The sequence below is a fragment of the Hemiscyllium ocellatum genome, chromosome 16 (assembly GCF_020745735.1).
Source record: "Hemiscyllium ocellatum isolate sHemOce1 chromosome 16, sHemOce1.pat.X.cur, whole genome shotgun sequence".
NCBI lineage: Eukaryota > Metazoa > Chordata > Chondrichthyes > Orectolobiformes > Hemiscylliidae > Hemiscyllium > Hemiscyllium ocellatum.
The window spans coordinates 50,001,370-50,029,169 of NC_083416.1; the positions used below are offsets into that span (position 1 = coordinate 50,001,370).

Consider the following 27,800-nt stretch of genomic DNA (forward strand, 5'->3'; position numbering starts at 1 on the left):
TGTGGCTATTAAGGATAGCTGGTTGTGTCGTTTTGTGGCTAGTTGGTGTTCGTGGATGTGGGTTGTTAGCAGTCGTTCTGTTTGTCCTATGTAGTGTTTTTCGTGCAGTCCTTGCATGGGATTTTGCACACTAATTTTGCTCATGCTGGGTAATGTAGTGTACAAAATCCCATGCAAGGACTGCACAAAACACTACATTGGACAAACAGGAAGACCGCTAACAATCCACATCCATAAACACCAACTAGCCACAAAATGACATGACCAGCTATCCTTAGTAGCCCCACACACATGATAAGCAACATGAATTTGACTGGGACAACACTACTATTATAGGACAAGCCAAACAGAACAGCCAGGGAATTCCTAGAGGCATGGCATTCATCCAAAGATTCAATCAAGCACATCGACCTGGATCCAATATACTGGCCACTGCAACAGACAGCTGGAACTGACAACTGGAAGCAGCAGATTCAAACCACTACAAATGCTGGAGGAAAGATCACAGAAGCGCTTCACAGGAGGCTCCCAAGCACTGAGGATGTCACCTAGCCAGGAGACAAAATGTCTGCAATACATTCCCAGCTTGGTGAACAGAACCACAGCAAAATATGTTGACTTATCTGGATGGTCCTCCTCTGTAAAATGATTGTATAATTCCTGAAGAATCTGCTCTTGTCTCTGGAAGACAGAACTCTAGAGGGCATAGGTTTAGGGTGAGAGGGGAAAGATACAAGACCTAAGAGGCAACCTTTTCACGTGAGGGTGGTATGTGTATGGGACATTTAAAAAAAACATTTGGATGGGTATATGAATAGGAAGAGTTTTCGGAGGGATATGGACCAGGTGGGATAGCTGGTCAGCATGGATAAGTTGGACCAAAGGGTCTGTTTCCATGCTGTACATCTATGACTGTGCACATGGGCAATTGTTCTCCCTCCCTCCCAGGGCCCAGAATAAAGATAAAGGAGGCAAAACTACACACTTTCCTGTTTCAACTGAGGGGCAAAACAGGATGACACTCATTGCTTCATTGTTTCAGACAAAGTCTTATTTACAGTCTCAATAAAATTTAACATTACAGGAAAAGAATGGAACTGATACACCATCTAATTGCTTGCCTCATACTTCTCTTGCATTTCAATGTTTTTCTATGTGAAAAGAAAATCTTTAGCCATATGCCAAGCAAAAATAGATCCACCATGTTAAACTGACCTTACATACTGAATACTTCCAGTATTGTTAACTAGCTCTACATAATGGATGCTTTTTCACCTGTTTTTAACCCATTATCCTTGCCTCCAGTACCCTATTAACTGCATGTTATTATCTGATCTGAGTCATGAGCAGGTGAATCTCTTGTTTTCACAAAACTTTCTCTACCTGCTTATACCTGATTGTTTGTTTGCAATTTTGTTAGACAAGAAAAACAGCTAGTCCTATCTTCCAACATAACAAATGGCCAGAATTTCAATCTGCCAATGAAACACTAAGTAGTCCAATTTCTTGAACTACAAAGAAAGGAATTAACAAGCTGACTTAAATACCACTGCTTAGGTTGCATCAGAGGATTTTTATTAAAGACCTAGCCCTGTGCAGTAGTAGAGTTAGTGCTGATTTTCTGAGAATAAATTGGTTCAGGAAATTGTGCATTTGTGCACTCATTTTAAAAAAAAAAGCAACTGAGCATTGAATTCATTTGTCCAACCATTCTATTAAACAAATTTCACTTGTCAACTAATTCCTGTCTGTGTTTTGAAATGAGAGCTGACAGTCTCCAGATGCAGCAAAATTGGGTCCATGATGAATAGCATGCAGATTTTAGAGTAACAGTCAAGTAAAATTGTGAAGTTTTATGGAACAGAAGTGAATAAGTCAAATGACAGAATTAATGCAGACCTGAATGGAACTATTAATAAACTAACAGGATCTTGACTAATCTAGTCTGCCTTTACAGGCTTTGGCCTAGAGTTAACAGACTTACCAGTCACTAACCAGTTAACTAGAAAATATTTTAATTAGTGCAAACATATAATCTTAAAGGTCCAGTTTCAATGTGAATGATGGCTTCAATGCTATTACTGTGCAGTCTGCGAAAAGGTTTAGTGAAACACTGATTTTCAGCTCTACTAATGCTGACTCTTATTTGCAATACAAGCAAAGCTTTCTTGCTCCACAACCAGCAATATACCTCAATTCAAATACTTGTGATCTTCAACATTTTAATGGGACTGAGCTAGGAAAATATTTTTCCTTTTTAAGTTATAGACTGCACTCTCCTCATATTAAAATCAAGCTGATCGCTGTTTAAACCAATCACATCCTTGGTTCTTTTGTTGAAATTGATTAATATTAAACACAGCAACTTGTGATGTTTCAATTTTATAAAATGCACTTTATAACCCCCACATCAATTTTTGTTTTAGAAAAGAGTTGTTTCTGGATCAACTGCAAAACCTAGTTTAACAACTATAGACAGAAATGAAGCAAATTGTCCTACTTCTAAGCAAATTTGACCCACAAGTAATTTCTCTCTTCTGTTCAAACTATCCTTTGCAAACCAAACCTATAAATGTCAATATCAAATTAACAGTCATGGGCTCAGCTCCTCCTACTATATTGTTACATGGAAATTTTAAGCCTTTGTCACATACATCATCTTTAGCAAGGCAATATTTTGGATTATTACAATTGATATATCCATGGTGACACTAAGCTCCAATTCTGATGGAAATTTATACACTTATTTGAAACTTGAGTAATATAAATTATTGCTTAGTTTACCTGGAGTAGGAGGGATGCCTTATGAGGAAAAGTTAGATAGTCTAAGTTTGTATCCAGTGGAGTTTATTGGAGTAAGAGCTGATTTGATTGAAAAATACAAGATCCTCAAGGGCTGCTGCTTATGGGATTTATTAGATTCCCTTTATCCAGGACTGAGGCACTAGGCATTACAGTATGCTAAATGTGCAGGTCGTCTTAAGGTACATTTTGTAATAGGAAAAATGAATGAGGGGAAAAAAACTTATGAACCCAACATATCCCAAAACAATTCACAGCCAATGAAGTGCTACTTTTAATTTCTGCTATGTAAATTTTTGCTCTCACAATGACGATATTTGGTAGCATAATTTCATAGCTGGACACTGGTTGAAAAGCAAAAATAGTGCTTACCTATTGTACTTGGCTGGTAAAGCATCTGCCCCACTGCAGATATTCCTCACCCGACTGTTGGACAAATTTGCATTGGGACGTTGGCACATTTCCCAAGCTTGAGCAACTGCTGTGAAAGGTGGAACAAAGCTGAAGATGGGTTTCTGATTGCTACTGGTTTGCACTGATTCTGTACTGTACAAATAAATGGGTTCCTTGGCTGGACCATTGGCTCCTGCTGCCTCACTGGCAGCTCTGCAGTAACCCCTGCTGACTTGCTCCTGTTTAATAACACCAGGAGTAACTAATTCAATGTAGCTCTCTTGCTCCTGTTTCACTTCCATGGGGGCAGTGGTTGGAACTGGCATAGGAGCCCAGATATCCTCCTTTTTCTCAGTACACCTACTTTCTGGAGTTGACCAAGAAGCAGTACATTCTTCAATTGGCTGCAAATCCACCAGACGATCCTTAAGCAGGGCAGGTTCAGAGGACAGAGGTGACAGCAAACCAGAATCATCATCTCCACAAAAGGCAGTCAGACTCCAAGGACTGCCCTGTTGCTTTTCCCCTCTTGGAGATGGGAAGAACTCAAGATCAGGAAGAAAATCCACCGAGCCAGCATCATCGAGCCCACCCAGGAGATCCTCTTCACAGCCACTTGGGTACAGCCCAATATCCGTGTCACTCTTTGATCTATTCCCTACCTCCTGCAACTCATTCAAAGCAGCAAGGCTCTGTTCCAACTCTGACAAGTCGGTAGCTGCCTGGGAAAAGGACTCCTGCTGCCCGCTACCTCCATTTGTGATTCCAACTCCATCCAACTGCTGCTTGTCACTTTTGTTGCTGTCATGTGGTTGGAACTGTAGTATGGGTGGTGTGGTTGTCAGCATTGTGCTGCCTTCCATAACACCTTCACAGTCTCTCAGACTGCCACTCCCTTCACTTAACTGAGAAACCACATCCCAGATTTGTTTCCCTGGTTTCATGTTCTCATCCTCGATCAAATTTGCCATTACCGAGCTGGGCACTCACAGCATGACCTGCAACAAGAAATTATATTTCGGGCAGATTGCTCATCACAAAAATGAAATAAACACCGGTTCTTACAAACTTCAAACTTTCTCCAATCTGGATCTAGTATACATAAAACAAGCGCACGATTCCATTCTGTCATGACCTGATTTGAGGCACAGAATTAATTCTCTACTGTCTTAATTAAATGTTTTCCCTGTGAATATGACCAAGTTACTTGCAACTTTGACTTTTCTGAAGATGCATCATTGTTAGGTCTACAATTCCCCAAAGGCACTGTTCCTAAGAGGGTCTGTTTCCTTTTGTGCATACTGCCTGTGTACAATTTCATCCACATAGAACCAACTTCTACATGTATACTTTACAGTATAAACCAACTTTGAAACTTTTATTTCTCACTGCAACAGTGCAAAAATGAAATCTAAGTGCACATAAAAGCTTTAATTACATAATCACTGAGCATCTCTTCCTAACTGTGTTCTTCTAACCTGTGAACAGCATAGTCCATCCATACAACATTCAAAATATACTGCATTTTTACAAGTGGTACTCAGCAGTCAAAACAAAAAACGGGTGACTGGAATTATCTTGATTACCTTACTAGGCTTACCAAGTAGGAAAAAGTGAAGACTGCAGATGCTGGAGATCAGAATAGAGAGTGTGGTGCTGAAAAAGTACAGCACGTCAGGCAACATCCAAGAAGCAGGAGACTTGACATTTCGGGCATAAGCCCTTCATCAGGAATGAGGCTTGTGGGCCGGGGGGGGGGGAGAAAGAGAGCTGAGAGATAAATGGGTGGGGTTGGGTAAAAGGTAGCTGAGAATGCAATAGGCAGATGAAGTGCTGGAGAAAGTCAGCAGGCCTTGTAGAATTTGTGGAGAGACAAACAGAATAAAAGGAGTCCAATGTGACTTATTTGATATTGCAAAAAAAAAATCATATTGGACTCAAAACGTTAATTTATTCCTCTCTCTACAAATTCTGTCAGACCTGCTGAATTCTTCTAGCATTTTTTTTATTTCAGATCTCCAGCAGCCACAGCACTGCTTTTAAGTTTTTAACAGTTTTTATACTTAAGTGTTGTTCACTTGCAGTGAGAAACAACGCTGTGATTTATTTAGGCTACACTATTCCTTAATTCTCCAGAATACCCAGCTCCTCAGTTATGATGTAAAAACTACGCTTTACTACTTGATATTATCTGACAATTTCATACCTATCTGACAATTTATGGATATGCATTTAAACATTTACTTACACATTAAATAATTGTAACATTTTTCCATCACCTATCCAGGTAGATTCCAAGTTAATGCATCTTACATCAGTGTCCTAATGCGCAGGGCTTGAATTTCGGGTGCTGACTTTTTTGTTAATGAATTGTGAAGACACGCATACTATGTATCCACCATAACGTCATTCAAATCGCACACTGTACATATCTTTTACCTAGAGGCCTCGTTCTTGCTTTGAACTTGGATCAAAGCAAAACTCGTTGAGTGATTTTGTACTGGAAATAATCAGAAAACATTGTCTACTTTAAAGGGAAATTTCAAGGGGGGGGGGGGGGGGGGAAGAGAAAGAAGAGTGTCTTGCTCAAGTACTGCGAGCAGCACACGGTTCCTGGTACCTGAAGCACTGACAGACACCACACACACTAAATTGCAAGCAGCGGGAAAAAAGGGCACAGACATTGTCAAAGTAAGCACGATCGAAAAGTGCGTCAAGAGAACATTGTTTAAACAATGACAACACCAGGTTACGGTCCACCAGGTTTATTTGTAAGCACTAGCTTTCCAACGGTGTTCCTCTACAGCTATCTGATAAATGAGCAGAACTCCAAAAGCTGGTGTTTCCAAATAAACCTGTTGGACTATAACCTGGGTGTTGTGAGATTTTTAAACTCTGTCCACCCCAGTCCAACACACGGGCACCTTCACAGCAAGAAAACATGACAGCACTCCGGCTGCTCTGTCAGTCGGCTAGCTCCACGGTCTCTCAATGTAAACTTTTTTCGTTAATCTCCAAGCCGCTATGCAACTTATTTCACCGGCGCGTGAACCATCTGCCCGCCCGCCTCTGGATTCGGGATGAGTGGCGCTGGAAGAGCACAGCAGTTCAGGCAGCAGCCTGTCAGGTTCTTGATCCACATTATCTGCAGGCGGCGTTGGGGGGGGGGGGGGAAAGAGAGGGAAGGGGCGACGCCCACGAACCCCCGATCTCCATTGGGTCGGGCTCCAAGAGCGGAATCGGTGTGAAAGTTGCAGTTTGTTTATTTGTTTGTTTCTCCGCCTTCTGCAAACAGCGACCCCCCTCCCTCCCCCCCCCTTCCCTTCCGGGGGCAAGGCAGGGTAAACAGAGGACCCATCCGGCCAGGGCCAGGGCCGCTCCCACCCCCGGCGGGCTCGCCACTCCCGGAGTGAAGGCACAGTCAGCCCGCCAGCCGCTTCCCTCACCTCATGACAGCACTCGGCCTCCGCGCTCTCCTCCTGCCTGCCTTCCTTCCTGCCCGCCTGCCGACCCGTCGCTCGCTCGCTCGCCCGCCTTTCCTCCCCCGATCCTAAAATGTCCGCTCACAGACCGTTCAGCCGGGCACGCGGACGGCGGCGAGACTCCGCCGCGCGGCCACGTAGGAGCGCGGCACGCAGCCAATCACGAGCACGTCCCGTGACGTCGACGCGTGAGCGGCGCTGATTGAAAGACGGCCGCTACACGAAGCAAATGTTTTTTCTAAAATAAACATTGCAATAAACCAAAATATGAGATTACTTATCTAAAAGCAATAGACGTTGAAAGTTCTAATTTTTCTGTGAATTCTACAGCATAATTGAGATAATGAAATAATTAAAGTTGGACACCTTAAAATAGTGACATGTCAAACTTTTGTGGGCAGCAACACCACTTTAAGAAATGTGTCTGCCCCAGGTTTCATCAAATATATTCGCAATGTTTAACCTTCGACGCCTCCGTTTAAATCCCCACCCCCGCATTTACTGTAGTTTGATGCAATTTGTTGTAGGTTCTCTTTTGCTGGATGACTAGCTCTTCCAGTTTGGGGGTGGGGGCGTTTGCGAGACGTGTACGGCAGGAGCCTAACGTTTTCAAGATACAAGATCGTGCCTCCGCTGAAAAAGAGGCGGAAAAGAAAACGGGAAGCAAAGAGAGAGAGAGGCGGGAGAAAACAGCCCCCTTCTTGTTGCGAAAAAAAAATCAAAATAAATAATAATTGCTCAATCTGATTGAGTAAAGGCCTCAACGCCCAAGTCACGTCGTGTAGCTCCGACCCCCTTCAGGAGGGAATGCCAACAACGAAAAGTTATCACTTCTTTCTAGTCAGATGTGAGAACCCAGCGGATGCGAGCAACAGTTCGGTGTCAGCTGAGCTGTCAGCGCCGAAACTTCGCAACGTTTCGCGTGATAATGATTTCTAACTTACGTCCAGAAACATTCGGTGTTGCTATCGCAAATATAAAATCCTCAGCGAGAGAAATGTCAGAGCCAGCGGCGGTGTCTGAGAATGAATCCTTTGCTGCGGGATCCCGAAACGTCTTAAGCAGCAGGCGCCGACTGAAGTTGTGTGGAAGAGTGATTCTCTCTCTCTCTCTCTCTGTCTGTCTGTGTCTGTGTCTCTCTGTCACTGTACAGTACACTCAGCCACAGAGCTCTCCTGGACAGTAGGTGGAGCACTCAGGCAAATTTGCTGCAAATCATTTTGTAAATTTCACTGCAACATGTCACTTTCCAACGCCTGAAAAAATAAATTTACTCTCTGCCCTCTTCACACTGTTGCATTTGCCCAGCATTCACAAACCCATCGGCGCATTTTCTCTTTTTTTCAGGTTGCTAAAGGATTGTTGCAACCAGTCCGTCTTAACGTAAAAACGACTTGCGTCAGAAAATGCGCTCATTTCCTTGCCTGTTGCTGCTAACCCCATGTTTAATTTGTCTTTCTGTCGATCTTTCTACGGGATGAGTTGCCTTCTCACTCCTTTTCAACTTCCCTATTCCATTTTAATTTCCCTTTCAATCCCCCCCCCCCCCCCCCCCCCCTTTGAACTATCTATTGGAGTCCTACACCCGCTTAGTACACTTGCCAGTCATTTCAATTTTAACCTCAATGATGTCGATCCAATCACTTCGAGGCTGTTGACTCCAGATCAGAGGCTCCATTTCCCCCAACGTTAACAAGTTTCTCTCTTTCCCTACCCGTCTTGAGTTTCCATCTGTTTCCTCAAAGGAGCTTTGGTTGTTTTTCAAATATCAAATAAGACATCAACTTAGAATAGGTAAAGAAACTTATTTGTTTGTATAATTTGTCGGTGTCACTTTGTGTATTCGTGATAAAAACGGATGGTGACCATTTGGCCTAGACTCTGTGTATTTTTCACATCGGTAAAATGTGCCCGACCAGTTCTAACATAATCTTTACTTCAAACACTTAACCAACCTATTCTTAAATGTTAACACAATCTCTGCTATATCTTCATTGCACAGTACCGCAAACCTCTGTTCCTCTTTCCTTCTCCTATTATCTCATGGGTTCAACAGTGGGGCAAGTTTATTTCTATTTCATCTTTCCCATTTTTAAATCAATTTCAACATCTATCATATGCCCTGATTCCTTCTGATCTAGAAAAGCTGGAAACGTTTTGTAAATTTTTCTTTGCATTTCCTCCTACTGGATAGCATGAAAATAATTCTTACTGCTGTCAGCTATGGCTTGGTTGGTAGCATACTTAACTGTGAAACATTTTCTGGGTTTGAGTACTGCTGCAAAGACGTGAGCACAAAATGTGACACTCCATTGTAGTGACAGAAGCTGCTAAACTGAGATTGTGCTCACGTTTCAGGTGAAATATTTAACTGAGGTCTTTTGCCTTCGCAAATAGATGTCAAGTATTCCATTCCATTTCATTTGAGAACATACTGGTTTCTGTCCAGTATTTAGTTATCATCAACATCACTGGAATTGAGTACCTAACCATGACCACATTGCTGCATATGTGCAGTTTAGATGCATTCTTAAATTAAATACTCTCATTTCATTTTAATCTCCTTATTCATTCTTATTCTATATCCAAAGGTTTCATGTGTTTATTTCATTTTTTAAAAAATTTTAGTCTCTTTTCCACATCTATTGACACATGCATTGTCTCCAATGGTTTCAATATTTTCCAATCAACCTGTTCAGAGATGTTATATTTCATGGTCATTGCATCAAAGCAGCTGATCCACATGTAATTTATCCAGCTGGTCACAGTCATTTGATTTGATTTTTCATTTCTTTAAACTGTGAATTTGAACATTAAAAATTCAGTTGCTGAGAAGTGTGTGTGAAGCAAAACATCCTAAAAGCATTTTGAGCAATTTGTTGGAACAAGTGGAGCAGGTTACACATTCAAACAACCTTTGTCACACACTGTACTATTCACAGAATTACAGAGGTGTCCTGGTACTGAAGAAGGCCTTTTGAGCCATTGTGCCTCTACTGGATTGTTAAATGAGCACTATCACCTAGTGACAATCTCCTGCTTTTTCCTCATACCTTACATATTATTTTTATCTAATGTCATCTTGAATGCCTGAATTAAACTGCCTCCATCACATATCTGGGCAGTTCATTGCAGACCTTAACTACTTGCTGAGTACTCACTTCACACTTGCTTCTTTTGCAGATCACTTGAAATATATACCCTTTTGTTCTTGTTCCTTTTATGAGCAGGAACAGTTTCTCCCAATCTACTCCATCCAATCCACTCCTGGTTTTGAAAGTGTCTATCAGATCTTTTAGGCTACTTCTCTCCAAGGAGAATAGTTACATCTTCTTCAATCGATCCTCATAAACTGAAGTTCCTCACCCCTGGAGCCATTATTGTAAACTGTTACTACACTCTCCCCAATGTGTTCACATCCTTCCAATAATGTGACACTTAGAGCTGTACACAGTACTCCAGTTGATGTCTAACAAGAGTGTTATGCAAGTTCAACATCACCTTTTTGCTTTTGTACTCTGTGCCCCTATTAATAAAGCTGAGGATTCTGTATGCTTTACGAACTATTTTCTCTACCTGTCCTGACACTTATAATAATCAATGCAAATATGCACACAGGTCCTACTGCTCCTGCACCTGTCTTAGAATTGTATCCCTCATATTATATATTGTTTTAATGTTATTCCTACCAAAATGTATCACTTAACACTTCTCTAGATTGAAATTCATCTGCCACTTATCTGCCCAGACCACCAACTAATCCATGTTCTTCTGGAATTCTACACTGACCTCCTCACAGCTTACAATTCTTCCAAGTTTTGTGTTATCTGCAAACTTTGAAATTGTCTCCTGCATCCCAAAATCTGAATCAATAATATATATGATGAAAAGCAAGGGTCCTAATACCAACCACTCCTGGAACTGGTGTCTCATTAACTTGATTGAGATTTTTGAAGAAGTGACAAAGGAGGTGGATGAAAGCAGAGTGGTAGACATTATCTGTATGGACTTCAGCAAAGCATTCAACAATGCTCCGCATAGTAGTCTGGCTAGTAAGGTTAGATGACATGGGATCCAGGGGGAGCTAAACAATTGAGTGCAAATTTAGCTTGAAATTAGGAGACAGAGCGTGGTGGAGAAGGGCTGTTTTTAAGACTGGAGGCATGTGACCAGCATTGTGCCACAAGGATCAGTGCTGCGTCCTCTGCTATTCATCATCTATATAAATGAGTTGGATGTGAATATAGGAGGTATGGTTAGTAAATTTGCAAATGACACCAAGATGGTTGGTGATTATCTCATAATACAATGGGACCTTATGAGATGGACCAATGAGCTGAGGAGTGGCAGATGGAGTTTAATTCAGATAAATGTGAGGTGTTGCACTTTGGTAAGGCAAACCAGGGTAGGACTTATGCACTTACTGGTACAGCCCTGGGGAATGTAGCTGAAAAAAGAGTCCTTGTGGTGCAGGTTCATAGATCCTCACAGATAGATAGGATAGTGACTTCATTGGTCATAACATTGAGTACAGAGGTTGGATGTCATGTTGCAGCTGTACAGGAGGTCACTTTTGGAATACTGCATAGAATTCTGATCACTGATGTAGGAAGGATGTTGTTAATTTGAGAGCTGGAGAAAAGATTTACAAGAATGTTGCATTCTGGAAGGTATGGAGATATAGGAAGAGGTTGAATAGACTGGGTTTTTTTTTCCCTGGAGCATTGGAGTCTGAGGGGTAAACTTACAGAGGGTTTAAAATCATGAGGGACACAGATAGGATGAAGAGCCAAGGATTTTTTTCCTGGGTTTGTGGAAGTCCAAAACAAGAGAACATTGTGTTAAAGTGAGAGGGGAAAGATTTTAAAAAGACCTAATAAGTAATAATTTCATGCAGAGTGTGGTGCATGTATGAAATGAGCTGCCAGAGTGATGTTACAATTTCATCATTTAAAAGGCACCTGGATTAGTACATGAATAGGAAGGGTTTAGAGTTCTGTTTCTGTGCTGTATCACTCTATAATTCCACTACAAACCTTCCTTTTGCCTGAAAAATATCCATTAACTATTACCCTTAGTGTTTTCCATCACTGACCCAGTTTTTATCCATGTCCACATTTATTTTATGAATAATCACTTTCCTCACTCACCTTTTGTTTGGCACTGTGTGAAACCTCTCCTGAATGTCCACATACACCACATCAGCAGTGTTACCCACATTAGCTAACAAGTTAGCTAAACATGATTTTCCCTTTAGAAATCCATGCTGATTCCTTCAAATCAATCCACCTTTTCCAATTAACTCCCAATTCTACACTGAACAGTTGTCTCTTGAAGCTCCCCAACTTTCTGGTTCATAATTCATGGTTCCAGTCTTCTGGCACTTCCATTAAGTCTAGGGAAAACTGTATGATTGTATCCAGTTCCCATGTAATTTCCACTCTCACTTCCTTCCAAATCCTTTTTAACTTTGAAAATATATGATAGTGCTCTGAACATTCTTGAAAGAAAAAGCAGTAAATATTTGAACTAAACTGCAGCAAATTTTAAACAAGCTCAAATCCCTGAATAAAATGTTCATTATATGCAGCTCCTCTCCCTTAATGCACATGTTTTTTTTTAAAATTTGATTTTTTAAAAAAAATTAGATTAGAGGCATTATGGGAATGAAATGAAAGGACAAGGAATGGAGGTTCATTATAAATTCTTTTTGGTCAGATGCTAGGATTTCAACAGTATTTATGAGTATGACTTACAAAATTATCACTAGGTCTCCCTACCCTACTTGCAATGAATCTGCCACAATCTTTTCCTCAACGATGGACTTTTCCCATTGTGGTAAATAAAGCTGTCAACTATGACTGACCCATTTCCTGCACTTCTGTCCTCTCCCTTTCCCTCCCAGAATAGTGATTAGGTTACCTTGGTCCTCCCTTCCCACCTCATCAGCCTCAAAATTCCAAGGGTTACCCTCTTCCATTTTCACCACATGTTGCCACCAACAAACACACTTCCTCCTTCCCTCCTAGTATTCTAAACTGACCATTTCCTCCACAACATCTTATTACATTCCTTAATCACATCAGATACATTGCACTTTTCCCACTGCACCTTCCCATCAATTACAGCAGGTAACATTTGCCTTTTCACCACTGCTGTCCTCACTGTCCAAGGTCCCAAACTTTCCTTATACATGAGGCTGCAATTTCATGTATTCATTGCTCAATGCACAGGTCTCCCTTTCATAGGTCAGACCAACCACTGATTGAATGACACTTTGCATTACACCTTTGGCCAATCTGCTAGCATGATTGACTGTCCAGTTGTTTTCCATTTTAATTCACACTTTCACACTTACAATTCTCTGCTCAGCCTGTTGCAGTGTTCTATTGAATCTCAACACAACTCGAAGAACAACATCTCTTCTTGCAGTTAGGCACTTTACCATACTCCTGAACTCAAAACTAGTTCAACAATTTCAATTTGAATTTTGTTCTTTATTATTTTGCTTTCAGACACAGCTGTCCATTATTCTGACATGTCCACTTACACTGAACAAATACGTTGCCTCTTTGCCACATCCTTGCCACGCTCTTGGCATTTTGTCTGATGACATTTTTATCTTTAATCTCTCTCGCTGTCAACTTTATCCCAGATTTTCCCTATTGTTCTTCCATCCCTCCCCTTTCAAGTGCATAACACCTATCAAATTTCAGCCTGAATTCGGTTCTGAAGATGATATTCAACTCAGTTGTTTCTCTCCTCATAAGTGTTTCTTGATCTGTTGAGTATTTCCAGCACTCTGATTTCATTATAAGTTCATGACAGACTATGCATCAAATTTCAAGCATCGTACTGCAAAATTCTGCATCATATTTTGAGAAATAATGGAATTATTTGGAATATACAAAATCTCTCACCAGTTAAAACTATTTATTTAATAAACAATCCAAAATATTTGAAGGCCCTTTCAAAAGTGCCCAAGTCTGAATCGTTTGTAGGATAATTACAATCTTGGCATCACCCGGATGTTTTATAGAATCTGTACAGTGTGGAAACAAGCCATCCAGCCCACTGAGTCCACAACCACTCTCCGAATAACATTACACCCAGACCCACCTCCTTACCCTATCCCCATGGCCAATCCACCTAACCTACACATCTTTAGACTGTGGGAGAAAACCCACGCAGACATAGGGAGAATGTGTAAAACCATTGCCTGAGGGTAGAATTGAACTCAGTTCCATGTTGCCGTGAGACAGCGGCACTAACCACTGAGCCATCATTTAATTAACAGCATTTAAATGTTATTGCATTAAAGTTTCACCAAATCCTGAACTTTCAACTCATAACTGCCCGCTCCATTCCAGTGTTCAGGGGTGAAAAATGGGCAGGAATTCGAACTATACCCACATTATACCAAAACTTTGTTCCAAATAATTTAGGACAAATGGCAGGGAAAATTACAATTAAAGATTATTTATTATTTATTAAAATTATTCAGTTTAGAGATAGGAAATAATGTGAGGATTGAGGACGGTCTGATGTATAGCAGAATATATGTTAATTGTACTTAGATGTTCTTAAAGATCTCTTGGCAAGGACAGCCAATAAAGGAAGTACAATTCTGCAATTTTCTAAATGTTTTTTCACTTGTTTTTATTTTCCTGCTGGCACATGGGTTCTAAATAGTCTTTGTGCCAAATGTAAACATTTTTGTTTCTCGAAACATTATAATCTATGAGCTTCCACAGAGTTGGTGACATATGCTGCACAAAAACCTACAAACATCTAGGTCATGGATGCCAATTCTCATCAGTGAAGATTATGTCTCAGGGAACTGAAATTTATTAGATTTTATTCAGTTTCAGTAATATTTTAATCAGTTTCCTTGTAAAATGGGTGTACCAGTTGAACAGGAAGCCAGCTTTTATATGCTGTCACCTTGTTGGCATCAGGGATGTTTACATTAACTCTACAGTTTCCCAGAAAGGAGATCGTTTCCACCCAATTAAATTCAAGTACTACCTGACCACAAAAATATAATCATGCACATCAGTGACTATCATATGGTGAATATTCAGAAATGTTTAAACTGTCCAGCATTGTACAATGCCTGCATCATTTGAAAGAGAAGAAAACATGAATTGATATTTTGCAGAAGTACTCGTCAGGTAGATCTTTGAATACCAAGGTGAGAAAGATCTGAGCAGGACAAACAGTAAAAAATAGGTAAAGCACAGTATTGGCAAATGAGTGGCCTCGGCTTCGCAAGACAACCTTTCAAGACTAAGTGTTAAGTAAACTACAAATAGTTCATTTGCACTTGCATACCTTCACCAATAATATTAATAATATTCAATCTTAAAATGGGAGTTGCTGGAGAGAAATAAATCATGGTCCATTGAGTTATCCTTCTACCATGCCAGTGGTGAGTTACAGGATACAAGAAAAATTGAGTTATTACTAATAGCTGCTTAATACATAAATCTACCTTGAAGTACCTAGGATTTTTTTTATACTGAAGGTGCTGTTGAATAGTGTAGTCTCTTAAAAATTGAATTTTCCTAGCAGTTACTATGTAACATAAGACTTAATCTAACAGCGCTTACAGAGTAATTAACTTTCCAAAATTATAGCATATGAAAACAAAGAAAAGAATCATAAAAAACAGAGGTCATGATGCCAATTGAACTAATGTCAACAATTTATTTAGCACCAAAAACATCCTACTATCAGTGTATTGTTTTCAAAGATAAGAGGGTTTTATTCTTAGAAGGAATGAAAATGGACCTTCAGGTGAAGGCAGGCAAGCAAGAGGTCAGTGATCATCCAACATCACAAGTGGCTGACCCATAGCCATTGGACAAAAGGGTTCAAACAATTGATTAACATAGTGTAAGCTACCTCGCCCAGAAATATGACATGACAATAAGTGCTCAGGGCAGAGAGGTTCTCATCAAGCAGAATTTCTAATCAGGTGGTCTCCAGAAAACAATCTTCATTGAACAGTCTTCACCACATAAATGGAAGATGGACCAAAGGAAAGGGGAAAAACTGAGGGAAGAGTTTCACCTCAACTAGAGAGCAGGATCTGGCCCCTCCACCACTTTAACAACACTGAGCCATTCCATGCCAACAGCCTATTGGTCCTGTGGCATCAGTGAACCATTTCCAGTTGTCAGGTTTAATTATCGAATGGATCATATCTAAACTGTTGCTTCTTAACAGACTATCAGAAAATTAGTTACTAATTGTTGATTGCCTATATTAGGTAACTGTGATCACAAATTCCTAAAATCTATAAGGCTAAATAAATACAAGTTATGGTTGGGATCAGAACATCAGGATCTGTTAGTATCAGAGATATGAGATATTGGGTCAATGATTACAGCTAGCCAGCCCACATATATGAACTGGACCTTGGTGGAGAATTCTGTGCTTGTTGAGTTGAAGTAAGAAATTTTGAAGTTATTTTTGGGTAGCTGGAACAAAGAAGAGGAAGAAGAAGCAGAAAAAAAGCTAATTTTTGTCAATTCATAACTTTCAGGAAAGCAGCTGCTCAGAGCAGATAGCATTTGGGACCTCTTGACTAGTATCTGTCTTACATTACAACCACTGCCATGGTGAAACCATAAAGAATGGGAGCATTGCAGTTATGTCATAGGTGAGTATTCACAAAAGGTCTGCTTGGGGAAAGTGTTTTCTGCCTCGAGAAGGACAAGATTAAATGTAACTTAGATGTTTCTAACTTTGTTTCAGCCCACTCTTCTCTGGTTCACAGCTGCACCAAGTTTAAAGGCAAAGCCAATTATTTACACATGCACTAATTTAAGCCAGCCAAAGCATACATGTGTGTGGTGTCAATAAACATGGCCAAGGAAACTAGGAAATGGCAGAGGAGTTGAATAAACATTTGACATCAGTCTTCACAAGAGATAATAACACACTAAGAGTATTCCAGATGTATTAAATGATCAAGTAAGAATGGAAATAAATACAATTATTATCACTAGAGAAACATTGCTAAGGAAACTAATGGGGATGAAGGTCCCCTGGACCTGATGAGATACACCCTCAGATATTAAAAGAGATAGTGGATGCACTGGTAATAACCTTCCAAGAATCTTTAGATTCTGAAAAAAAGTCTCAGAGGATTGGAAAACTGCCAATCATATTTAAAAAGAAGATACAAAAATCAGGTAACTGTTTGACAGTTAGACTAACATTTGCTATTGGGAAAATGTTAGAGTCTTTTATAAAAGATATATTAGCAGAACATTTATAAATATGTGATATGGTAAAGCAGAGTCTGCATGGCTTCATGAAGGAGAAATCATGCCTGACAAACATGTTAGAACTCTTTTGCTAAGATACTACATGTTAGACTGCTTTACAAAGTCAAAGTGTTGGAGGTAGTATATTAGCATGGATAAAGTATTGGTTAACCAACAGAAGACAGAGAGTTGGGATAAGGGGGTCATTTTCAGAATGGAAACCATAACTAGTGATGTGTTGTGCCATAGGGATCAGTGTTGGGACCGCAATTAGTGACTTGGGTGAGGAAAGTGAATGTACAATAGCCAAAGTTTGGATGTGGCACAAAAATAGGCAAGAAGTGAGGATGACATGGAGAATTTGGTGGGATACAGGCAGGTTAAGTTAGTAGGTAAAAAAATTGGCAGATTGAATATAATGCGTGAAAATGTGAGGTTATGCATTTTGAAAACAATAATAGAGGAACTGATATTATTTAAATAGAGAAAGACTGCAGAAAACTATAGCACAGAAGGAATTGGGAATGCTCCTGTAAAAATGTCAAAAGTTAGCATACATGTTCAGCAGGTAGGAAAATAGAATTTGGCCTTTATTTCAAAGGGACGAGAGTATGAAAATAAAAAAGCCTTGCTGCATCTATACATGGTAGTAGTCAGACCACAGCTGAAATACTGTGCACAGTTTTGTTCCCCTTCTCTAAGGAAAGATGTACTTGCACTGGAGGCAATCCAAAGGAGGTTCATTCAGCTGATCCTGGATACAGAGGGACTTACTAAGAAGGAGAGATTGGGTAAGTTGGGCCCGTATTCATTGGAGTTTAAAAGAATGAGAGGAGACCTTATTAAAACAGACAATATTGACAGATTACATGCTTATAGGAGACTGTAGAACCAGAGGGCATGATCTCAAAATAGAAATCTCCCTTTTAAGATATAGATAAGGAGGAATTTACTCTTTCAAAGGCTAGCGAATTTGCAGAATGCTTCACCACCTAAGACCATAGAGGCTGGGTTATTAAGTACATTCAGGGGTGAGATAGACATTTTTTTAATCAGTAAAGGAATCATCAGTTTTGCTGAACAGCAGGAATGTGGAGTTGAAAATGATCAGATCAGTCATGATCTCACTGAATAATCGAGCAGACTCAATGCGCTGAATGGCCTGCTTTTGTTCCTATAGATTATGATTTTATAGGTTTTTTCCTCTTGTGGAAGAGTTGACGATCAGAGAGCATAATCTCAGAATAAGGGTTAATCCATTTAAGATGGAGATGAGGAGGAATTTTATAAGTGTTTTTGAGCATAATGAATCTGTGCAATTCTTTACTGCAGTGGGTTATGGAGGCTGGATTGTTAAGTATACTCGAGGCTAAGGCACAGGTTTCTAATCGTGAAATGAAATCGAGATTTATGAGGGAAAGGCAAGAAAGTAGTGTTGAGGGTTATTAGACTAGCTGTGATCTCATTGAATGACAGAGCAAACTTGATGGGCTTTCTTCTGCTCCTATGTCTTATATTTGTATATCCTCCAGATCTATTGTCGCTGATTGCACGGAAAAATTCTCTAGCAGATTCCTTAGCCTGAAAACACCATCATCTATTTACTGTTCCTGAGCTGCTATTTCCACCTCCAATAAAAGTACATTAAAACAGCAACTCGTATAATTCAGCATTTTCTCAGTTCTGCAACCCTTAAGTCTCTGAAGTGGCAATTGAATTACATCTAAATAAATATTATTAATCCATTTGGAAATGAAACATATGACACATATGGAGATCTAAGTTCAAGAGTCACAATTCTGGAGAAAACTTTCAAAATTAAAGGTGGTACGTTCTCACTTTTAAAATCAGACTGTGTTGTGGCACATGTTGTGGCACTGTAAACACCGAAAAGTCTCATTATATTACTGCTATGGGAGTAATAGTTCCTTTGTTGCATATAATGAATTTCAGTGAAGTTTCTGTATTGTTGGGTCAAAATCCTGGAATTCCCTCCCTCACAAAATTGTGGATCAACCTACAGCACATGGGGGGGTTGCAGCAGCTCAAAACAGCAGCTCACCCCTACCTTCTCAAGGGCACCTAGGGACCAGAAATGCCACGTCCCACGAATGAATAATAAAATAAAAGATGATTCCTATTTTCCAAAAGTGAAATGCAAAAAATTCACAACTTGTTAAAAATTTCTGTACTTTTGGAATGCTTTACTAAATAAATCCCTGCTATCTGTAGCTTTAAGGACCAGTTTGTTGTCTTAAATATCACTCCTGAATGAATCCTGCAGTCTCTGACATCAAAGACAACCTGTTCTCTTCAAGCTTTGCCAAATGAATTCTTCTCTCTGAAACTCTATAAGATGAATCATATACTGATTTATAGATTTTCTCAATGATTTGTACTAACTCCAGCACTACTAATAATCTCTGTCACCTTATGTTTTTGTTTCTGGATGAGTCCCAAATTCTTCCCACTTTTACTCCAATATAAATAATGGATTTCACACTTTCTTCTGCAGCTTCAGTAGTCTCCTAGTTTTCCTATTTCATCAGACACTACCTGCTTAGGTTTCTACCTTGCCTCTTTTTCATTTTAATTCTGACTTTGAAATGTCCCCACTCTGCAATCTAACTTTTAATTGCTTCTGTGGCTCTTGATCTCTCCTGTTGCAATCGTACCTTGTGGGCATTCCCTGCTAGATTGGCAATGCTTGATCCAGGTTAGAAGTGTGTTGCTTACTTATAGCTTTTCCAGTGGTAACTATGTAATTTTCTAAAGCTATTGCCTTCCCCATCAGTGATTTCAAACTTTACTCAGGGAGCCTATGAGATCTGTTCACTGGCCAGCTGAACTTTCATTCGGCAATGCTCCCACAGATCACCAGCACCTGACCCAATATGTAACAGCCTAGGACTAGCTCATGTTCCAGATCTTTAGAGATTCTCACTCACACTTACTGCTTCCCATGTCTTATCAGGTCTGAAACATTTTTTTCACAAGCAACCAAAGATTCTGCCTTGTAGAATTTTGCCACAATCTTCTCTTTTGCAGTTTGTTGAATGTTCCACTTTTCCAGCTGTTGACTATCCGTACTGGTAACTCTCATAAAGCTGTGTCAGAACATTTCTTCAAAGCTCACCCAAAACCATAGCAGAGCTTACTTTGCTCTATAATGGACTGTCACTCCAGGTTCCTTGGTGAAAGAGGCATTAGGTAGATTTGTTGCCCATATCTTTCTTTTAGGTTTGGCTTTAAAGGACTTACTCATCTATAGTTAACCGAGGAAAACCGTTTGGTAAACTAATGATAAGAGGGTGTTATCTTAAACATACAATGTTTATTGTACACTAACAATCACGTATAAGTTATGGTTGGGATTACCATGAAGATCCAATCTTCTCAACCTCGCTCCTTACCTGAGACATGGACACCGTCAGGTTAAACTCACCAAAGTTGAGAGCAGCCATGTGGTCCTTTGGGACAATGCTGACTTTACTATAAGCTATATTGGTACATTGTTAGTAAAACTATAAGACAGACCTAGACAGTAGGTCTAGCTCTTTCTAGATCCAAAGCTTTTCCCACATCCAAGTTTATATGGCATAATCATTTTGGGTAGTATTTAATGCACACCACAGCATTAACCCATTAAAAACGTAAAAACTTATATGGTAGTTGTGGAGATCAGTAGCTAATTCTCACACTTATGCTTATTTACTTTTAACAGAAGAATTAGTGAGTGAGTGCTCTGCATTGTTGAATTCACCTTTAATGTAACAAATCTCATGCAATGCTTCAGCAGGTAACATAACTGAACTTAAATCATTTTATAGCAGCTGTTAATTAGCTTCAAGTGTAACAGGCACTAAATAAACTAAAGGAATGAGAAACCATTTGGAGACTGGTCAACTGATATTTAATATATTAGTCTTCAATAAAGTCACTTTTTTTTATTCACCACCAACAGTTAAGAGACATAAGGTGAAAACTTATAGGAGCCTGAGCAACATGGGCTATAGCAAGACATGTGACAGAAATGGGTGATAAGTGCAGTGAGTCCCATCTTGATACTGACGTCATTTCATTCCATCTTTCATGCTTTTCCCAAGTGATGTGGTGAGATTAATGTTAGGTTACAGTAAGTGTCAATTGACAGGGACTAACATTTGTTAAGCTACTCTGTTAATGGCACAATTTAACGTATTAATATTCAGATTCACATTCACCAAAGTCACCAAAGAAGCTGGACATCTAGAAAACGTGACAAGGAAACCACAGTGAGCACCTGGGTGCATTCAGCTCACTGCTTGCTCCAAATGATCTCCATGTTAAAAACCAGCCACATTTCAGATTGGGCAATGGGCGCTGGCCACATGCAGCCATGACCTCAGACATTGGCACCTGTCATTGCCAGTCTCTGAGAACCCTCCTGCTATATTTCTAATCAACTTCCAAAATAGTTCTGTACTTCAGTGCTGCACCTCAGGCTGACCTGCAACTATCATTGTAATGCTGCTGCAAGGACACTGTGAGCACAGAGACACACGCCCAGATCGTGGAAAGGACCAGTCTGCATTTCTCAACTGTTCACTTGCTGTCAAAATGCTCAATCACCGTGGCACAACCTTGATGCTCATAGGAGCCCTGCCTGTTTGCACATTACTCCTTCAGCCAGAGATATCAGGCTCTTAACACTGATGTCTTGCAAAACCTTGTAGTGCAGAACAAAATGCTAGAAACTTTATTATAGTTGTCAGCAGGCCTCAATCAATGAAGAGGGATAGCCTCACCTCAGTGGTTTCCATAAGTAAGGACAGCTTCTGATTGGAGTCTGGGCATAGCTCAGGACAATCATTATCAAGATGCACTTAAATGGTAACAAAATGCATGTCGGGCAGCTTACTATCTGTCTTGACTCTTTCTGCCTTATTCTGAGCAGATTTCTTCATGGAATGAGAGAATGGCAGATATTACAGGAGATGGAAATGGTGGCATAACTAAAACTGTTGATGCAGGTGAGCTGTGTAGAGGGCATTCAGGCTTAATGCTGTTAGTTTGGGCTTGGGATGGGTGAGAGCTATTGGGAAGATGTTGCAGCAATTATGAGAGTGATGGAGCATAGGCCTTGATGGGAGGTGGGTTGAATAGCAGAGCTGGGGTGAGGTATCAGAAAGAAAATAGTGGTACTTACACTAATGAAATGAAAAAATACGTTGACTTTCTTCCTACAGCGTGAGGCATTGCTTCAGACAGCTGCGACTACATAAATCCAAGTGGCAATCTTGGGGCATGTTGGCTCTGATGTTGTGGTTGCCAATGCTGGTCCTGGGGAAAGGGGAAGTCCTGCATCAGGACTATACTCTTCAGCAAGGCCTCCAGGACCCTGAATGCAAAACGGGGCACTCATAATTTTCCCTGTCGGCAAAATACAGGGCAAATGTCAGCAAGCCTGCAATGCAGCTCTGAACTGACAGTGTTTGTCTGTGTGTTCAACTTGATTTTAAAGATGGCACAGGCAAAAGAAATGCTAGCGAATTTCTCTGACTGGTGAATTGATCCAAATACATGGTAAGATGGAGTGAAAATTGGATATGAGAGTTGTCATAAGGGTATGCTAAGAAATTAATCAGGTAAATTTGGATGAGACAACTTGCTAGATCTCATGGCAACAAATCCTCCAAAAACCAAGCCACAACTTGGAGTTAGCCAAAAGAATGGTTTTAGGATGAATAATGAAGTGTGTAAGATAAATTATGGAAATAGAGTCATGGAGACAAAGAGTTGTACAGCACAGAAAAAGATCCTTCAGTCCAGCTTGTCCATGTCAACAAAGTATCCCAACCCAATCTAGTCCCACCTGCCAGCATCAGGCCCATATCCCTCTAAACCCTTTTTATTCATGTACCTATCCAGATGCCTTTTCAATGATGTAATTGTACTAATCTCCACCACTTCCTCTGGCAGCTCATTACATACACACACCACACTCTCTGTGAAAATGTTGCCCCTTAGGTCTCTTTTATATTTTTCCCATCTCACCCTAAAACTATGCCCTCTAGTTCAGGACTCACCCACACCAGGGATAAGACCTTATCAAGTTTCATAACATCCTTCCAATAGGAAGGAGACCAGAATTGCATGCAATATTACAGAAGTGGCCTAACCAATGTCCTGTATAGCTACAACATGACCTCTCAACTCCTGTACTCAATACTCTGACCAATAGAGGAAAGCATACCAAACACTTTCTTCACTATGCTATCTACCTGTGACTCTATTTTCAAGGAGCTATGAGCCTCCACTCCAAGGTTTCTTTGTTCAGCAACACTCCCTAGGACCTTACCATTAAGTGTATAAGTCCTGCTAAGATTTGCTTTCCCAAAATGCAGCACCTCACACTTATCTACATTAAAATCCATCTGCCGCTTGCCATCCCATTGGCCCATCTGATCAAGACCCCGTTGTAATCTGAGGTAATCTTTTTTGCTGTCCGCTACACCTCCAATTTTGGTGTCATCTGCAAACTTACTAACTATACCTCTTATGCTCACATCCAAATCATTTATATAAATCATGAAAAGTAGTGGAACCAGCATCAATCCTGGTGGCACTCTATTGATCACAGGCCTCCAGTCTGGAAAACAATCCTCCCCCACCATCCTCTGTCTTCTACCTTTGAGCTCGTTCTGTATCCAAATGACTAGTTCTCCCTGTATTCCATGACCCCTAACCTTGCTAACCAGTCTCCCATGGGAAACCTTGTCGAACACTTTACTCAAGTACATATAGATCACGTCTACTGCTCTGCCCTCATCAATCCTCTTTGTTACTTCTTCAAAAAGCTCAATCAAGTTTGTGAGACATGATTTCCCACGCACAAAGCCAGGCCGACTATCCCTAATCTGACTTTCCCTTTCCAAATACATGTACATCCTGTCCCTCAGGATTCCCTCCAACAATTTGCCCACCACAGACATCAGGGTCACTGTTCTATAGTTCCCTGGCTTATCCTTACCACCTTTCTTAAATAGTGGCACCATGTTAGCCAACCTCCAGTTTTCCACCACCTCATCTGTGACTAACGATGATATAAATATCTCTCAGCAAGTGGCCCCGCAATCACATCCCTAGCTTTCCACAGAGTTCTAGGGTACACCTGATCAGGTCCTGGGGAAGTATCCACTTTCGTGCATTTCAAGGCATCTAGCACTTCCTTCTCTGTCAACTGGACATTTTTCAAGATGTCACCAGCTATTTCTCTATTTCCATTTCCTTTTCCACAGTAAACACCAATGCAAAACCCTACCTCTTGGGCTCCACACAATGGCCGCCTTACTGACCTTTGAGGGGCCCTATTCTCTCCCTAGTTGCTCTTTTGTCCTTAATGTATTTGTAAAAACCCTTTGGATTCTCCTTAACCCTATTTGCCAAAGCTATCTCATGTTCCCTTTTTACCCTCCTGCTTTCCCTCTTAAGTATACTCCTACTGACTTTATATTCTTCTAAGGATTCCTGTCTATACTTGACATATGCTTCCTTTTTTTTCTTACTCAAACCCTCAATTTCTTTCTTCATCCAGCATCCCATATCCCTACCATACTTTCCTTTCTGGAATATACTGTCTCTGGACTCTAGTTATCTCATTAGTGAAGGCTTCCCATTTTCCAGCAGTCCCTTAACCTTGAACATCTACTCCCAATCAGCTTTTGAAAGTTTTTGCCTCACACTGTCAAAATTGACCTTCCTCTAATTTAGAACTTCAACTTTTAGATCTGGTCTATCCTTTTCCATCACTATTTTAAAACTAATAGAATTATGGTCTCTGGCCTGAAAATGCTCCCCCACTGACACCTCAGTCACCTGCCCTGCCTTATTTCCCAAGAGTAGTTCAAGTTTTGCACCTTCTCTAGTAGGTTCATCCACAAACTGAATTAGAAAATTTTCTTATAGATGCTAACAAATTCCTCTCCATCTAAACCCTTAACACTATATCAGTTCCAGTCAATATTTTGAAAGTTAAAATCCCCTACCGTAACCACCCTATTATACTTACAGTTAACTGAAACTTCATGCTGACCATGAGGGGGTCTATATTACAATCCCAATAAGGTGATCATCCCTTTGTTATTTCTCAGTTCAATCCAAATAACTTCCCTGGATGCATTTCCAGAAATATACTCCCTCAGCACAGCTGTAATGCTATCCCTTATCAAAAACGCCTCTCCCCCTCCTCTCTCACCTCCCTTTCTATCTTTCTTGTAGCATATGTATCCTGGAACATTAAGCTGCCAGTCCTGCCCATCCTGAGTCATGTTTCCATAATTGCTATGATATTCCACACCCATGTTCCTAACCATGCCCTGAGACCATCTGCCTTACCTGTTCGGCCTCTTGCCTTGAAATAAATGTATTTTGATTTGTCAGTTTTACCTTGTTCTTTGCTTTGTCCCTGCCTGCCCTGACTATTTGACTTGCAGTCTCAGATTGGTCTCTTTCTTCACTATCTCCCTAGTGCCCACTCCTCCACCTTACCAATTTAAATCCTCCTGAGGAGGTCTAGCAAATCTCCCTGCCAGTATATTAGTCCCCTTCCAATTCAGGTGCAATCCATCCTTCTTTTATCAGTCACTTCTAACCCAGAAGAGATTCCAATGATCCAAAAATTCCCAAGAATTTTTCTCCCATACACCAGCTCCTCAGCCATGCATTAATTTGTTCTATCCTCCTATTCCTACCCTCACTAGCTTGTAGTACCTGGCATAATCCAAGTATTACTACTCTCGAGAACCTCCTTTTTAAACTCCTACCTAATTCTCTGTATTCTCCCTACAGAATCTCATCCTTTTCCCTTCCTGTGTCATTGGTTCCAATGTGTGCAATGATCTCCTACTGGGCTCTGTCCCCTTTGAGACTATTCTGCACTGTCTCTGAGACATTCTTGATCCTGGCATCAGGGAGGCAACACGCCATTCTATCTGTGCCTTGGACTAGAAAGTCCCCTAACATAATCGATCTCTTGGAATCTGATGTACCCTTCATTCCATTTGAGCCAGTTTCAATAAGAGAAACTTAACTGTCTGTGCTACATTCCCCTGAGAATCCATCACCCCCTCCATTTTCCAGAACAGCATACTTGTTTGAAATGGGGATAGCCACAGCAGACTCCCCACACTACCCGACTACCTTACTTACCTTTCCTGGAGTTAACTCATTTATGTGACTGTATCTGCAACTTTTTTCCCTTCCTATAAATGCCTTCCATTACACCTCCTTGCTCTTGTAAATTCCTCATTGCCCTCTCAATGTCGCTCCAACCGTTTCATTCGATCTGATAGGATTCACAAGCAACAGCATTTATTGCAGATATTATCCTCAGTAACAAATAAACTCTGCCTGAACTCCCACATCCAACAAGAAGAGCATATCACTCTACTAAGGGCTATTTTGGCTTCTTCCAATCTGCAGACCCAGAAAATAGCACTGTCTTATTCCTCCACAAAACACTACTCTAGGCTAACTTAATCCTTATGGCTTATATTTTTCAGTTTAATCAAGAGACATATCTCAATAAAACATATAATCAAGAAAGAACCCACTGACTTACTACTGCAAACTTACAGCAAGGCCACACTTAAACTATTTAATTATCTGTTTCTGTGCTGTGACCTCTCCCAAACAGGTTCCTCCAAGATTAGTTGTGAATTTCACTGTTTGTTAATTTTCCTAGATGCACTCTGATGTCCAGCGATACAGGAATTCAACAACAAAGGCAGTAACTGCACAGGTTCACTGCTGTGTCAGTTAGCAGTGTGGGTTTCTCTCTCTTTCCCTCTCCCTTTTGCACTGACCTCACCATCTGCTGCCTTGGTCTGTTCCTCTCCTTTTAAAAGTACCATTATTTTGAGTTTTTTTCCCAAAGTTCCAAAACAGTAATTGCTGCTCCTGGCATTTGAGGAAATCACCTCCAACACTATAATACCTCAAAAAAGGAGCAGTCTGTTGCAGCCAGAAACTATTCCCATACTCAGTTTTGGATTACCCAGAATTTTAGTAACTTTCCTATGAAACTCAGATACATCATTTAAATTGCACAGAAATAAATATTTAATCTACTCACAAAAATCAATTTATAAATCCTTCAGATCCAGGTGCATTATTCATAACTGTTTTTGTGTCAATAGATCAAAATGCATGGATCAATGATCCATCAAATTGATCAATTCGCATCAAACCTTGCAAGGTGCCCAAGATAATGTAAAATGCATTTACAGTGTATGAAGCCAACAGGAATACTTGGTAATGCAGAGAAACCAAAGTGCAGTGGTCGACGGATTTTCTTGAAACCATATCCTTTTTGTATATGTACTTGTATGTACCATGAAAACTTCCAGTGTGGATTGACTGACACCAATAACCCACTCATTTGCTGGATGGTATGCAAAGATGTAGCTGTTAAATTCTACATAAAGAGCTTACTCACTGAAAACGCAACATGCATGGTCAACCACATAGAGCATCTCCATTGTCCATAGAGCATCTCCATTGTTCAGAAACATGAGAAGGAGCAAGCCATTCAGATTTCAAGCTAGCTCCATCATTCTGTATCATGTCAGATCATCCTCTTCAATGCCATATTCCATATTATCTTCATATTCCTTGATGTAACTAGAAATCTATTGAGTACAGGAATTGGGAGGTCATGTTGTGGCTGTACAGGACATTGGTTGAGCCACTTTTGGAATATTGCATGCAATTCTGGTCTCCTTCCTATTGGAAGGATGTTGTAAAACTTGAAAGGATTCAGAAAAGATTTACAAGGATGTTGCCAGGGTTGGAGGATTTGAGCTAT

General features: G+C 40.3%; 1 protein-coding gene across 3 annotated transcripts in view; it reads right to left on the reverse strand.

Annotated features, from left to right (window-relative positions):
* The window catches only part of LOC132823422 (progesterone receptor-like), a 116,500-nt gene extending 108,647 nt beyond the window's left edge, over positions 1-7,853 (reverse strand). The window contains exons 1-2 of one of the 3 annotated variants that reach the window (XM_060837247.1): positions 7,622-7,853; positions 3,175-4,193 (exon numbers count right to left, since the gene is read on the reverse strand). In XM_060837247.1, coding sequence (XP_060693230.1) covers positions 3,175-4,166 — 992 coding nt within the window. In that variant the 5' untranslated portion in view covers positions 4,167-4,193; positions 7,622-7,853. Of the gene's footprint in view, positions 1-3,174; positions 4,194-5,443; positions 5,639-6,641; positions 6,766-7,621 lie in introns of those variants that run through there. The other 2 variants (XM_060837246.1, XM_060837248.1) reach the window with 2 other exon arrangements.
* Between the last annotated feature and the right edge of the window lie 19,947 nt (positions 7,854-27,800).